At 34.5% G+C, this 14,704-nt stretch overlaps 8 protein-coding genes and 5 pseudogenes across 13 annotated transcripts, besides 1 other annotated feature; 6 read left to right on the forward strand and 7 right to left on the reverse strand.

Annotated features, from left to right (window-relative positions):
- Positions 1–10,805: part of a mobile genetic element that runs on past the window's edge.
- TVAGG3_0115980 (uncharacterized protein) lies at positions 532–1,169 on the forward strand (the record flags this gene model as incomplete). Its single annotated transcript, XM_051223344.1, has 1 exon — positions 532–1,169. A coding segment is annotated over one exon (638 nt), but the record flags the coding sequence as incomplete, so codon positions are not given.
- TVAGG3_0115990 (KilA, N-terminal/APSES-type HTH, DNA-binding family) lies at positions 1,693–2,206 on the forward strand (the record flags this gene model as incomplete). Its single annotated transcript, XM_051223345.1, has 1 exon — positions 1,693–2,206. A coding segment is annotated over one exon (514 nt), but the record flags the coding sequence as incomplete, so codon positions are not given.
- Positions 3,293–3,885, forward strand: TVAGG3_0116000 (annotated as a pseudogene). Its single transcript has one exon. A coding segment is annotated over exon 1 (593 nt).
- Positions 5,062–5,521, forward strand: TVAGG3_0116010 (annotated as a pseudogene). The gene has a single exon. A coding segment is annotated over exon 1 (460 nt).
- Positions 5,572–6,012, forward strand: TVAGG3_0116020 (uncharacterized protein; the record flags this gene model as incomplete). The annotated part of the gene is made up of 1 exon (XM_051223346.1): positions 5,572–6,012. The coding sequence occupies one exon, from the start codon at positions 5,572–5,574 to the stop codon at positions 6,010–6,012; it is 441 nt and encodes a 146-aa protein (XP_051108332.1).
- On the reverse strand, positions 6,286–6,878 carry TVAGG3_0116030 (protein of unknown function, DUF4106 family; the record flags this gene model as incomplete). The annotated part of the gene is made up of 1 exon (XM_051223347.1): positions 6,286–6,878. A coding segment is annotated over one exon (593 nt), but the record flags the coding sequence as incomplete, so codon positions are not given.
- Positions 7,026–7,379, forward strand: TVAGG3_0116040 (uncharacterized protein; the record flags this gene model as incomplete). The annotated part of the gene is made up of 1 exon (XM_051223348.1): positions 7,026–7,379. A coding segment is annotated over one exon (354 nt), but the record flags the coding sequence as incomplete, so codon positions are not given.
- TVAGG3_0116050 (protein of unknown function, DUF4108 family) lies at positions 7,396–7,815 on the reverse strand (the record flags this gene model as incomplete). The annotated part of the gene is made up of 1 exon (XM_051223349.1): positions 7,396–7,815. The coding sequence occupies one exon, from the start codon at positions 7,813–7,815 to the stop codon at positions 7,396–7,398; it is 420 nt and encodes a 139-aa protein (XP_051108335.1).
- On the reverse strand, positions 9,097–9,249 carry TVAGG3_0116060 (uncharacterized protein; the record flags this gene model as incomplete). The annotated part of the gene is made up of 1 exon (XM_051223350.1): positions 9,097–9,249. One exon carries the CDS (start codon positions 9,247–9,249, stop codon positions 9,097–9,099), a length of 153 nt encoding a protein of 50 aa, XP_051108336.1.
- On the reverse strand, positions 9,269–9,669 carry TVAGG3_0116070 (annotated as a pseudogene). Its single transcript has one exon. A coding segment is annotated over exon 1 (401 nt).
- Positions 10,806–12,749: 1,944 nt separating the features above from the next.
- On the reverse strand, positions 12,750–12,992 carry TVAGG3_0116080 (serine threonine-protein phosphatase family; the record flags this gene model as incomplete). The annotated part of the gene is made up of 1 exon (XM_051223351.1): positions 12,750–12,992. The coding sequence occupies one exon, from the start codon at positions 12,990–12,992 to the stop codon at positions 12,750–12,752; it is 243 nt and encodes an 80-aa protein (XP_051108337.1).
- An 18-nt stretch (positions 12,993–13,010) lies between these two features.
- Positions 13,011–13,327, reverse strand: TVAGG3_0116090 (annotated as a pseudogene). The gene has a single exon. A coding segment is annotated over exon 1 (317 nt).
- A 186-nt stretch (positions 13,328–13,513) lies between these two features.
- On the reverse strand, positions 13,514–14,330 carry TVAGG3_0116100 (annotated as a pseudogene). The gene has a single exon. A coding segment is annotated over exon 1 (817 nt).
- Positions 14,331–14,704: the final 374 nt, after the last annotated feature.

Consider the following 14,704-nt stretch of genomic DNA (forward strand, 5'->3'; position numbering starts at 1 on the left):
CCAGATTCTACTGGAAACATGACGAACAATTGTATCCTTTGAGAAGGAAAAAAGGAAAAGGTGAAGACAAACATGCTCCCATGGAAAGAACAAGATATGCATATGAAAAGTACCGTGAAGTTAGAAGTCAAATTACATCTGGTCGAACCTTTACAGTAAACTTTGACGAAGGAAAGAACAAAGAAGGCTTCATGGGAGTACTTGCTGCAATTCAAGACGGAAATAAGAAAGGATACAATCTCAGACTAACCGTAACAGATTTAGATGGTCACATTTACTATGCGCATGGCAATGTCACAACAGCCGCACAACTTCTTGACGCTTTCAAGACTACAAAGAGAGAACAAATGGTTGACTCCGACTCAGATATTTTGAATGCAATTGAAGGAATTGTAAGCGTGAAGTTCGAATGGTATCAACCTAACCCTCAAGCAGTCAGACAACATGTTTGTTAGATGAGAAATATGAAATGGCATACCATTTTAAAACATTGCATACCATTTTAAAACAGTATATTTTTACATATATTAAATGTTTCAGGTTGAAAAACAAAGAACAAAAGTAGCAGATACAAAACCGTTAGACTATATCTTTACAAACGCCGGTAGGACTATATCAGATGAAGAAATTTCATCCCGTACTTACAGGTTTGACTTTCCAATTCGTTGGCTTCAAAGTCCTTCAGATGCAAAGGCAATAGGATTTAGAAGAGTTTTGTTTTCAAAAAGAACTAACGCATTTATGTTCGCAGTATATTTTCATGGGCAATATAGAGGTTCTGATGGTCTAATAGACAAATTTGACGAAATGAGAATCTTTACAGTTCGTTCAGACGAAAACCTTGAGAAGACTCTAAATGACTTTCAAACTCAAATGAACAAATATTATTGGGAATTTCAAGAAAAATACGACTCTTTACTAAATGGAACATACTATCTGAAACTAGAATACAACAAGATGAATTCCACCGTTTCATTTCAAAGGATTGAAATTAACCCTCGAAGAAGTACAGAGTTTTTATTTTGGGAAGTAGACAAACGTTCTTGGGCACAATTTCTTCGGTTACTAAACCAGAACGAACCATTACCACCTGACGGTCCGTTTAAATTTATACGCCCACCAACAGATTTGACAGTTTATAGAAACGTGTTTGACCCTCAAAATGTCATGTGTCATGCAAGTTTCAGTTCAAGCAACAACAGTTTTCTATGTATCGGTAAGGACTTTTATGACTTTGCTTCTAAATTCTACGAACCACCTAGTAACAGTTTCTCTGACTTTCAAGTTTGGTTCACAACAAACGGTGTGCAGCATATTATTCCATTGTACTATGACTTTTATCTCGAATTGTCTTTCATATACAACTACGGAAAAGTGCTGAAAAAGTATTGAAAAATGAGTTTTGGTTAGATGTTTTTTAGGTGTGCCTATGTGCCTATGTGCCTCGGTCATTTTAACTTCTCTGAAAAAGTGTGACAACATGACATTTTGACAACATCGTAGAAAACACACAAAACTCATGAATTTTGTATAAAAAAAGCAACCGTCGGAATTCCGGCGGTTGGTATATTCTTCACAAAATGCTTGTTTTGAGGTTAAGCCACAAACGAATGTCCGACGGTTAAGCCACAAACGGATGTCCGACGGTTAAGCCACTCAAAAATATTTTTTATTTTTATTGTACGTACTGAAATGACAGTCGAAGCAAAAACGTTCACGAACAAATCTAATGGCGAAACATTCACAAAAGGCACTTACAACGGTATTGAAGTCTTACGTAGAGACAAGGATGGTTATATAAATGTAACAAAGATGGCAAGAGAAGCAGGAAAGTTAAACCATTTAAACAGATTTCTCAATAGTGCTAAAATGGAGGAAATTCTTGAGTTTTGGTTGAAAGAATACGGTCGAGCCAAAAGTGGCTCGACCTCAAAACAAGCATTTTATGAGCTTACTAAGGGCGTTATGAATGAATTCAAAGGTATTTACATACATCCTGACCTCGTTCATTTTGTTGCTGAATGGTGCTCTGTAAAGTATGTATTTTATGTCAAAGATATTATGGACTCCATAGACAAGAAAGTTCATGAGAAATTAGATGAAGAAGAACTTGAAGATACAGTAGAGAATGCAAAACCTTTGTTTGAACAAGAAGTTAGAAAAATGCATGAAAAACAAATAGAACATGAACGTGAGATATGTTCTGGTTATAGAGATTCTCCATACGAACTAGACCAATGGGAACAAGAAGATTTAAAGAGAGAATTTAGAGAATATGAACTCGCTAAGATAACATTAGAAGCTGCAGAAGAGAGGTTAAAAGTTTGGGGTCGTTTTGTACAAAAATATTGTGAGTAAATGAACCATTTTTTTCGACAAAAATAATGTTTATGTTAGAATGTTAGATCTAACATGTTTTCTAACACGTTTTCTAACATGGTCTAAAACTCATGAGTTTTATACAGAATTCAGCAAAAATAATGTTTATGTTAGAATGTTAGATCTAACATGTTTTCTAACATGTTTTCTAACATGGTCTAAAACTCTTGAATTTGTCGAAACTTCTTCGTAAATGTTTTGTCAAGACTTCTTCGTAAATGTTTTGTCAAGACTTCTTCGTAAATGTTTTGTCAAGACTTCTTCGTAAATGTTTTGTCAAGACTTCTTCGTAAATGTTTTGTCAAGACTTCTTCGTAAATGTTTTGTCAAGACTTCTTCGTAAATGTTTTGTCAAGACTTCTTCGTAAATGTTTTGTCAAGACTTCTTCGTAAATGTTTTGTCAAGACTTCTTCGTAATGAGCGTAAAAGACCCAAAAATAATGTTTATGTTAGAATGTTAGATCTAACATGTTTTCTAACACGTTTTCTAACATGGTCTAAAACTCATGAATTTTCATGAATTTCCTTAAGATAGAAAAAATAAAGTTAGTTTTTTTAAAAAAAATATTTTTTATTTTTATTGTAAGAACATGTTAGCAACTACAGCACCAAACTCGCTAGTTATGAATCCAACATCTATGTTAGTAGAGATGAAAAACTTCATTCCTTCTTCATATACTTTCGAAACAAAAATCCAGAAGATAAAGCAGGAACTTCTCCAAGGAGATTTAGACTGTACCGCACAGAATGAAACAAATGAACAGTATCTTTATGAAATGCAAGACCTCATCGACCATTTACCTAAACTTCCTGAAATCCAACAACAAAAGCTTACTATTCCAGAATTTGACGAAATAGAAGTCAAAGCAACTGACTCAGTAGAAATAAAGAAGTTCATACGAAAGGTAAATTATGAATTCCTTGGTTTTCATTGCAACCATAAGGTTATGGACAAAGATTGCGACATGGTATATAAGAACATCTCTGACATATATAAATCCGGGGAGTTTAAGACCTACGACAACTTTGTTTCGTTAGTTGCAAAATGTGTTTGGGAAATAAGAGATAAAGATAGTAGGGGTAAGGTATGGAACGAACAAATAAGACCCGCTATGTTCGAGATGAAGAAAACCATTGACGCCTTAGTCATACTAGCAGGTAAGGTTTCAGAATATAACGCAAAAATGAACCCGCAATGTTCAAAATGTAAAGCAGCAATGAGGAAATATAACTACTCCGTCAAAGAGATAGAACGTATGCGAAACGACTATGCAGATTTAAAGAAAGAAGCAGAAAAACCAGCAGAAGATAAAATGAACATGTTAGAATTTCTGAACAAAAACTATCCAACAGCAGAAGATTTCCTTCTGTCTGACGTCAAGAAGAAGTATAAAGAAACTTTCGGTATCGTTAAAACTTTTGACATACTAAAAGAAGAAATAGAAGCTACAAAACTGTTTAAAGTCATGAACCATCGCAACATATACCATGTAAAACGCTTGTAAATAGTTATGTTAGAAAACATGTTAGAAAACATGTTAGATCTAACATTCTAACATAAACATTATTTTTGCTGAATTCCGTATGAAATTTCATGAGTTTTGTATGTTTTAGACCATGTTAGAAAACATGTTAGATCTAACATTCTAACATAAAATATATTTTTGTCTGATTTACGCTCATTACGAAGAAGTCTTGACAAAACATGTACGAAGAAGTCTTGAAATTTCATGAGTTTTGTATGTTTTAGACCATGTTAGAAAACATGTTAGAAAACATGTTAGATCTAACATTCTAACATAAACATTATTTTTGTCTGATTTACGCTCATTACGAAGAAGTCTTGACAAAACATTTACGAAGAAGTCTTGAAATTTCATGAGTTTTGTATGTTTTAGACCATGTTAGAAAACATGTTAGAAAACATGTTAGATCTAACATGCTAACATAAAATATATTTTTGTCTGATTTACGAAGAAGTCTTGACAAAAACTATCCAACAGCAGAAGATTTCCTTCTATCTGACGTCAAGAAGAAATATAAAGAAACTTTCGGCATTGTTAAAACATTCGATGTACTAAAAGAAGAAATAGAAGCTACAAAACTGTTTAGAGTCATGAACCATCGCAACATATACCATGTAAAACGCTCATGAAAAAAAGAGGTGAAAAAACAGGTTAGATCTAACCATCTACCCTAAAATATATTTTTGCTGAATTCAGCACAAAAATCATGAGTTTCCTTAAGACAGAAAAAATAAAGTTAGTTTTATTTTTATTTATTTTTTTATCCGGAATATAAAGACAGATATGTCAACAACAGAGAACACAACAACAGTTATAGTCCATGAAGCTATAAATGAAGAATATGAGTACATACAGTTTAACAAACAACTCCGTCTCATTCGTTCGGTCAAAGACGATATGTACCAAATGCAAAGTATTTTGAATGCTCTTCGTTCTACAAAGCAAGCATATCATTGGTTTGAAAACCAACAGACAAAAGAACTTTTAGAAGAATTTCCTCATATGTTTGCTTCCCTCGGAAAACCGAGGGAAGAGATTCCATTCGAAAATCGCAAGAATTTGGCTCCTTGTTTGAAAGGATATTATGTACATAGACTTCTTGTAAATGCTGTTGCAATGTGGGCTTCGCCTCGTTATGCTTGTTATATTTTCATGATGTTAGATGAAATTCATAGACAAGAACGTGAAGAGATGGAAAAGAAACTTCAAGCAAAAGATGAAGTCATTGAAGCAAAAGACAAAAACATACAGAAAAGAATACCACGTTCGGTACCAAAAGGAAAGGAAAAGAACTATAAGTATATGATTTATACTGAAGAGATGGAAAATGAAGAAGATAAAGATATGGTTATGTTGCATTTAGTCAGAAGAAGAAGACAACAAAAGCTTTTACGACCTTGCTAAGATTTACAAATCTGACAGAAATTGGTTCTATCGCGAAAACTTACCGATTTCAATGACACCGAATGAAGATGTGAAACAAATAGTTCAAGATACGTTACCTCAAACACACTATGATATGAAAGGTTGTACAATACTTACCTTCAAAGAAGATTTGCCATTGTTAAAGGAAAAAATAACAGAGTATTTTGACAACTTCAAACAAGTAGGGTAGATGAACCATTTATTTTTGGTCTTGACTTCAGATGGCTCAGGTAGCTCTAGATGGTAAATTGTCTTGTCAAATCCTTCCGACATTCCAAGTTCTTCCTTCCGACATTCCAAGTTCTTCCTTCCGACATTCCGAGTCCTTCCTTCCGACATTCCAAGTTCTTCCTTCCGACATTCCAAGTCCTTCCTTCCAACTGGAAAAGTTTTTCTTTCCGACAGGAAAAAAATTTCCTGTTGTTCGTCCGTAAACCATTCAAATTTTCGAAAATTGAGAACTTTTTGGTCGACCTTCAGAAAAAGTTTTTCCTTCCGACAGAAAAAGTTTTTCCTTCCGACATTCCGAGTCCTTCCTTCCGACAGGAAGAACTCTTCCATCCGACAGGACACAAACGGATGTCCGACGTTCCTCTTCCTGAATGTCTTCCAAAGCCAGAAGAACCGACAGCCCCAGCACCACAACAGACTAAGACTAAACACTTACATTTTTACGCTTGACTTTTTACAATTTGAACTTTGTTTGCGTAGATATGAATTCTGAAAGAAGTATGAGGGTCTTGTATGACTTTGTACTTCTCCCATAGTTCATGTCTGTCAAACTTACCTGCCATGGACTCTTTCATAAGTTCCATGAAATCGTCTTCGGACAATCCGGGGAAAAGTACAATGTCAGTAAGTATTCTTTTAACATCCTTACTTAAACTCTTTGCTGTCTGTACACAAATGACAACTGAGATGTTAAAGTGTCTGAGCTTCTTAAGAATTCGACACATGTCTTGTTCTCTGTTCTTTAACAAAGGATGAGAAGCAAAGTCATCTAAGATAAGAAGACACCTATGAGGGTATGTCTTCCAATCGTAAGATTGCAATTTCTTCGAAATGTATTCTATCTCTTTCTGTTTGTTTCTGAAGTGTTTCTTCTCTAATATTCTCTGCATTTCCTCATTTGGGTCTTTAAACTTCGAATTTATATACTCATTTATAGCATTGTACTTCAAAACCCTTCTTTGGTACTTCTTTATCCAATCTAACAACTCAGAGTCTTTTATACATACTAACTTAGACTTTTTTATAATATCTTTGAACGAATTGACGGTTTGGTCAAATTGACCAGAAGTACTACAAATGACAACTAACTCATAAAATGGGTTCTTCTCATCTAGTTCTTGTTGTTGTGCAGCCATTTTAAGATAAGTGAAAGTCTTACCCGACCCAGGTGGTGCAATTAGACCTGTTATACCATTCTGAGCAAATAAGAACTTGTCATGTATAGGCTTTATCTGAGCATTTTCTAACTTCCTCTTGTTCTTGTTTAAAACATTCTCAAATTTCTTGTCAATGTCAGCAAACTTTTTTTCTAACATATTTTTAGAAAAATTAAAATTTTTATCTTTTTGAAAATGTCTAGCGATTTCGCTATCTATATTCGAGACAAGCTTTTCGACAGCAAAACATCTGTAGACCATAAAATCTTACATAGTGTAAACAAGAAAGGTGAATTTGTTCTAAAGTTCTGTTTCTGGGAATATGACAAGAACCATAAAACATTACAAAGAGCAGTCTTAAAATTTGTCAATGACAGACTTGTTGACAGAGATGACGCCGATTGGAAAGATGAAGTCCAACAAAAGTTCTTAGAATGCAAAGAAGGCACATGCGCTGTTCTTGAAGATGAAATAGAAAACAGAATAGAAGAGCTATTAAAGGACAAAGAACTTTTACATAAATATGGTTCTGAGAAATTTGACATAACTCCACCAGAAAAGAAGAAGAAGAGAGAAAAGAAAGAAAAGAAAGAAAAGAAAGTAGAAGAAGAGAAGAAAGAACCTGAACCAGTTCCAGAGAAAAAGAAATTTGACATGTAAAAATAAAATTTTATTTTTAGAACATTTCTGGGTCAATGTCAATGTTCTCTTCCTCTTTAGGAGCAAACACTGGCTTAGACTCTAAAATCTTTTTACCTAATTTACCTTGAACTTCAACTATCTTAGACTCATAATATTCATAGTCGTCTGTCTTCTTTGGTTCATAAGGTATAACAAGTTTGTATGCTTTGCCTTCTTTAAGGTTTGAGAACCTTCTGTCAAAATTTTCTTTGACTGCTAACAAACCTTCTATGTCTAAGTCTTCAAATTTCGCACCATTTTTAGTCACAATAGCAAACTTAACTGGTTCGATGTTCCAAACTTTGTCAAATGAAGACTTTTCAAAATGGTAGAAGTAAATATTCAAATATGTGAATGGGTCTAGTTCTTCTTTAAGTCCTGACATGTACTTGTTTACTGAGATGAATTTCGTCATCTTTTCTATCGGATAAAAAAATATTTTTTTAAAAAAACGTTTTAAAATGGTATGCCATATAGCTTCTTGAATTTGTTAAGAAGTATTTTAACGTATTTTCCATCTGTATCTCTAGCGTTTACATAAGCATAGCCCGCCTTAGTAAAATATACTTGTAATTTCCTATAGTTTACGCCGGTATAAAAGTAGAAAGAGTCCTGTTCTTCGCTATAGTAGTAAAACTCAAACGTATGCTTGCCATAGTCTGTAATTTCAATTGCTTCATCTTCTAGTTCGTCGACAAATTCGAATACAATATCTCCAAATTTGCCTTTGTTCTTACTGTTTTCAGAACGAGTGACCCAGCGTAAGTTTTCAAGTCTATTGTCGTTTCTTATACGGTTTATATGGTCTACAAAAGGTAAATTGTTAGGGTTCGGTATAAAATGAGTTGCAATGACAACATGTTTTAAATAGTTTTTCCCACCCATACTCATCCTAGCATATCCGTTATTTTGCTCCCATCCGCTTAAAACTCTTTTTGTCTCTTTGTTTCTGACTTCAAATGACTCACAACAGTGAATTTCATATTTCTCATCTAACAAACAAGTTTTCCAACAGTCTTTTCCAACAAACTCAGCGTACATTTCAAATAAAATAAAAATATATATTTTTTTGAAAAATATACTGTTTTCCTTTTACTTTACATAACCTCCTGCTACCATAAGTCTTTGACGCCAACCCATACCAGCTAATGAAGGTTGACTTGGTTTAGTTTGGAAACTAAACTTTGGTTTTGGTTTATCTTCAGTTTTTGGCTCACCTTCTTCTATCGGTTTTTCGTCACTTTTCGGTTCCTCGGGTTTTACCCCACCTGCAGGAACAGTTGTGTCGTCAACATCTTCATAAATATCATATGCCATTTGTTTTTGTTTTCCTTTCAACTTTTTGTGTTTGTTGTAAAGTTTAGAATATTTCGACTCTAAGTCAATGAGATGTTCTATAATGAACTGTTGGTCAGTGAAGTAAACTTTTCCATCTGTTGTCTTGAAAACTCCTTCAGACTTCAATATTTTATTTGTGAGAGTCTGTTTCTTTTTTGAGATACTAGCCGTTCCATTTCTATGAAAAGTGACTTTGTAGTTAGGGTTTGTATTTCCAGACCTGGCACTTTCTATTATTGAATTTTTCTCTTCATCTGTAAGTTCTTTGACAGGTTTTGACAATGGTTCTGAACTTTTTGTTTGTGGTGTCAAATCTACCGTTTCAACTTCTTCGGTCATTTCATCTCAGTAAAAAATTTTAGTTTGGTTTGTTTTCAACTGGTTGTTTAGGTTTTTTAAGTCGGTCTAAAACTTCCTGAGGTATAGGAAGAACTTGACAAACACGTTGTGTAACTGCTGGAAGTCGACAAATCCATCTTGAACCCATTTGTCTCAATGCTGTATTGTTCATTTCATCTCAGTAAAAAACTTTACATTCCCCACGTTTGAGGCGGTTGAGGTTGGTTATTGTTTACCCACTGTTGTGCATGGTTATATCCTCTGTTAAAGAATCTTTCACCTTGGTCCATGTAGTGTCCTGCTTGGTTATAGTAGTCATTTGCTTTGTTATAGTAGTTTCCTGCTTGTCTTCCTACATTGTCCATCCATCCTTGAACTTTTCCTCTTGTTTCAGGATTTGGAATAAGATTTGCTGCATCTCGTGCTACATCCCAACCTTTCTGTACAGTTTGTATAATAGGCTGTGCTTTCTCTTTCAGTATACCTAATGTACTCAAAATCTTCCTTCCAACTCCAAATACACCTCTGGCTATTGTTCCACTGCGGGTAAAAATCTGGATGCAACTCCTGCTAATGCGCCAAATAAACCCATTTCTTATAGGGTAAAAATGACGAATCCAAACAAGGACCCCTATGTTTCTAAAGCGACAAAGAAAGCACTCATGGTAAAAATCTTTAGTTCAACACCAAATGCTTGGTTTATGGATATCTTGGAAAACATTCCGAGAGTTAGAACAGATGGACCACCATACTGGCTAATATTTGTCGGTCAAAACACAAGATACTGTGAAGCCATACCATTACAGTCCAAAAATATTTTAGATGTGAAAACTGCTTTGACAATATTCGTTGACAAATACCATCCAACAAAACTGACATCTGACTGTGAAAGTTCTTTCAAATCAGACGATATTAAAAACTATCTGCGTTCAAAAAATGTAAACCAATATTTCATTGTCGACCAAAACCATTCTGCTCTTGGTGTCATTGACAGTTGTATAAAATCTTAAGAGACTTAACCAACCACAAGGTGGTGAGGTAGATGAAATGTCATATGACGACAAATATAGACACTTCTCCATGGCAAAAGAGAACAAGTTTTAAATATTTACAATAGCCGTAAACAAAAAGGTTTGGGAAACCACTCCCCGAAGAAATGAAAAACAACCCGACTTAGAGAAAGACTATATATTTAATAGTTTAGTCAAAAGAGACAAACAAGAAAGAATGCCAGGCTTCAAAACTTAAGAAAGGTGACAAAGTAAAAATAGAAATACCTAAACGCGACCCATATGAAAATACTATTGACTATGACAACAACAAGTACCCGACAGGTACTCACCTTCGTGTTCGTAAAAATAGAAGAAAGTATACAAGAGAATATTATGAAGTTTTAGGCAAACATGGCAAAATGTACAGACTGCAAGCAGAAGATAAAACTACTATTGTCAGACCTCGTTTCAAACTTGTTAAGGTTCAAGGTGGTATACTTTCAAAGACAGTTCCTAACAAATATAAGACAACTCCTGACGAATATGCTAAAGAAGTTGAAAATGACGACTAAGCAATTCTATACCATGCGTAAACTGTCATGTAAGGTGGCATGTAGTCTTTACTCTGTCCCGTTGTTTGCGTATACCCTGAAACGCGATGTGTATGGTTTCCTTCTCCCTGTGTGCTACCCCAGAAACAATTTATAGCAAACTGAACGTCGTCTTTAACATCATATCCTTTACCTTTTTTCATTGCTGACCATCCCAAAATCTATGCTTATGCCAACCTGCTTGAGATGTACTTAAATCTACGTAGTGACTATGCGCAGGTAAGTTTTCACCTGAAATCGTTTTACTTCCACCTGTTTCCTTTGAAGAGTTTGCACAATACAAAAACTGTCGACTATTTGAGTCCAAGTTCCGAGACCAAGTACTACTTCTGGTCTGGTAGAGTTCATTGAGTGTAAATAGAACCTATAGGATATACTGTTTGAAGTATTTCTGTCTTTAACGTTTGAAGCTCTGTTTTGTCAGCTTTTTTATCATATAAATCTTGAGCAGTGAATTTAACTTTTTTTTCATCCTCCATGACATAGACATTTCTACATCTAATGTATCTCATCGTTGTTATGTCTTCTTCCGATGTTAAACCTTGTGGAAAGTTAGGAGGTTTCCAATTTAATACATCCCCACCAGTTCCATCAGCTCCTTCAACCGTTCCTTCAATATTTTCTATACCAACAGTTGCGAAGAAATCGTGTGTATGTCCAACGTCACTTTTCCTGTTTAAGGTTTCTTGTAAGTTTGTAATATTTGCAATGGTATGTGTATGAGTCTTTTTAGAATATTCTTTGTCAGCTCTTGTCACTTCACTTGACATTTATTGTCAACATATGTTTTATCCGCTTTGTCATCTAACATTGCTGGTAGTTCATCTACGTCATAGATGTTATGTGTATGGTGTTTTTGTGGGTATGTTCTATCTGTCCATGCGAGAATATAGTCTCTTGTTGCATCTACATACTCTTTGTCAGCTTTGTTGTCAATATCTGCCTTCAAAAGAAGTTCATCTATAGGTTTCTCGTTTAAAGTTCTTTTTGTTGGATTTATACAAACAGTATGGTTCTTACTGTCTTGAAACAGAAACTCGTCTGTCAATGGGTTATCGTCAGTTTTAAGTTTCCTTCTTTCAATGACTCAGATATCTTAGAATAGTTTGAAAAGTTTGTTGTGTTTCTTATTTAGAGCTTGTACAATGAGTTGTCGGTTGTGTTGTATTTCTCTCATAGACGCTGTTTCTTTCGACATTTTTATTCTAGATAAAAAATGCTTCCAATAGAAAAAGAAAATTCAAGAGTTGCTACAACTAAACCATTAGATGAACTTTTTACGAATGTCGGTCAAAAGTTTGAGACAGAGACCGTAAAGCATGAAGGCTATCGTTTTGACTACCCACTTAGATGGTTAAGAGACCCATCCGTCACAAAAGCTATTGGCTTTCGTAGAATGAAGTTCATTTCAGAAGCCATACATGGTTTCCCATTTACGGTCGCTTTTGAAATTCGATACTATAACAAAGAGAAACGTACGTATGAGAAAATTTGAACAGGGAAAACTTTACAAGTGAATTTGCTTGTAAACTTAGAAACAACTCTTCAAGCTTTTCAAGAAAAAATAAACGATATCTATCTCGAATATGCAAAACAGTACAACATTGACGAAGGAGAGTACCATCTCGATATTTATATATGACAGGAAAAATGCAACTGTTAAAATCAATAGAATAGAAACCTTGGAGAAGACGTTTATATTTCTACAAAATATAACAACTTGGCATGGTATAGGTTTCTGAGGATGTTAAATCAGCCTGCAGAATATCCAGTACACCCGAACTTTTATGAAGTCGAAAACCCTAATGGAACATATGAAAATGTTTTCGACTCAGATGCTATTATAGTTCATGCTTCATTTTCTGGTGCACAAAACTCTTTTTTATGCTTGGCAAATGACTTTTACGAAAAACCTACAAAGCTATATGAACCACCAAGTGGAAGTATTTCAGACTTTCAAGTATGGTTTACTACAGATGGAAGAAAGAGAATAGTTCCATTATACCATGCGTTTTACTTAGAACTTAGTCTCATATACAACTACTATCGAACGGTAAAAATATAATTTTTTAATACGGTTGAGGTGTTGGATTTGGTTGCCAACTAGACTGTGGTGCAGGTTCAGGCTGTTGTATAACAGGAGCTTGTTCTTCTGGTTCAGGGTCTTTAGGTATAATACCAACAAACTGACCTACTCTTTTACCAATATTTTTGACTCCGTTCCATACTCCTCTTCCTACGGTTTTTATTCCATTCCATATACCTCTTCCAACATTTCGAAAGAAGTTTCCAATACTACTGAAGAAACCCATTTTACTATATGTAAAAATCTAATGTCCGCCTAGTCTCTTACGTTTCCTTCTGAGTTCCATTGCATTCTTTAACTGGAGCTCATACATTCTATTTCTCCTCTGGTAGAAAACATACTCTGGGTCAACTCCTGTGTTCGCGTCATCTGCATAGAGTTGTTTATATCCCACTTCAGGGTTTGTATAAAACTCTTTCCATCTCATATTTGCATACCATGGTGGTAAGCCTAACGCAGCGTCATTTGACATGGCAGTTTGCATTTGTACATCTGTTGGCACTTGACCATAGTTTGCCATTGCAGTTTGTATTCTAACTTCATTTGGAATATTCTCTGGGTTTGGTTGTCCGGGTTGCTGTGCATTCGCTAAGTTCTGTGCGTCCATTTTAATATTAGATAAAAATATCTCTTACGAGTACATATACTGGACATTTGCAGGCATTGGTTCATCTTCATATTCTCTATATCTTTCTGCCACGTCAAATAAGTAAATGACACAATGGAAAAAACCTAAAACAAGTAGTCCTATTTCAAACCACATTTACTTACCAATAAAATTTCTTTGTTATGACACTTTCTCCGGTTTATAGGACCTCTCTCATATTCTATCTTATCGTATCTAAACTCATAGTCATGTATGTCCTCTAACCATCTCATGACACTTTCCAAACCACTTTTATCGGATGTAAAGTAAAAGCATGGATGGTTATGTACAACGTCTAAAGTTTCTAAAGAGTCTCTCAAAGTCCAGTCTACTTGGTATTGAAAATCATATGTGTTATAGAACGGCGGGTCCACTATAAAGAAAACATTTTCCTTGTCTTTATATTTTTCATACAACTCTGTCCAACGACATCTCACAAACTCTATACCCTCAGTATATTTTTCTATGTTCTCTTTGAAAACCTTTGTATAGTTAAGATATAAAACTTTTGACATAAGTGTTTCAATGTCATGAACTCTTATAGAACCACTATACAATAGTCTAGAAGATATACTATCCCAGTCAATATACTCTGCTTTTTTCAAAACCTCTCTGACAGTATTTTTCTTATCTAATGGTATACGTTCCATCTTACCTATAGGTATCTTTCTTTTAACTCTTTCAATATTTTGTTTGTGTCTGGTATATGTTTGAGACGTTCATATAGTTGTCGAAGTCATTGCATATAATCTTTGAGTCAGGAAATACAGTATGGCACAAATGAGATATATAGAAACTTCCACCGAACAAATCTACAAATGTTAGACCATTCGGTAGTTTCTTAAGTTCTCTCAATAGAATATCTTTACATCTACTCTTATTTCCAAAGAAGGGTAACGGTGGTTTTGTAAAATTCATTTGATATATATATAATAAAAATGTTTTTACCTGAAAAGTGACAGAAAAGTGACAAAACATGAAAACATATATATTTTGTGAAAAGCGACACATTATATAATGTTTTCGACCCAGAAGAAGGCTTCTTCCCAGAAGCAATGGAGGAAGAAGAAGAGTCCTCCGAATTCACACCAGAAGACTAACAATTATCCGAATAAAAACTTCATTTATACTAAACATCTTCGGGGCTAGAGGGCACGAAGTGCCTGGAAGCCCCACTACCTTTTTTTTTTTTTTTTTTTTTTTTTACTTCATATGTTAAAAAAAATGATACAAAATCGCTCGATATTGTATGAATTCTTACGTTTACAAAAAAAGTCACAAAACCCATCCTA

Source organism: Trichomonas vaginalis, chromosome IV, assembly GCF_026262505.1.
Source record: "Trichomonas vaginalis G3 chromosome IV, whole genome shotgun sequence".
Taxonomy (NCBI): Eukaryota; Parabasalia; order Trichomonadida; family Trichomonadidae; genus Trichomonas; species Trichomonas vaginalis.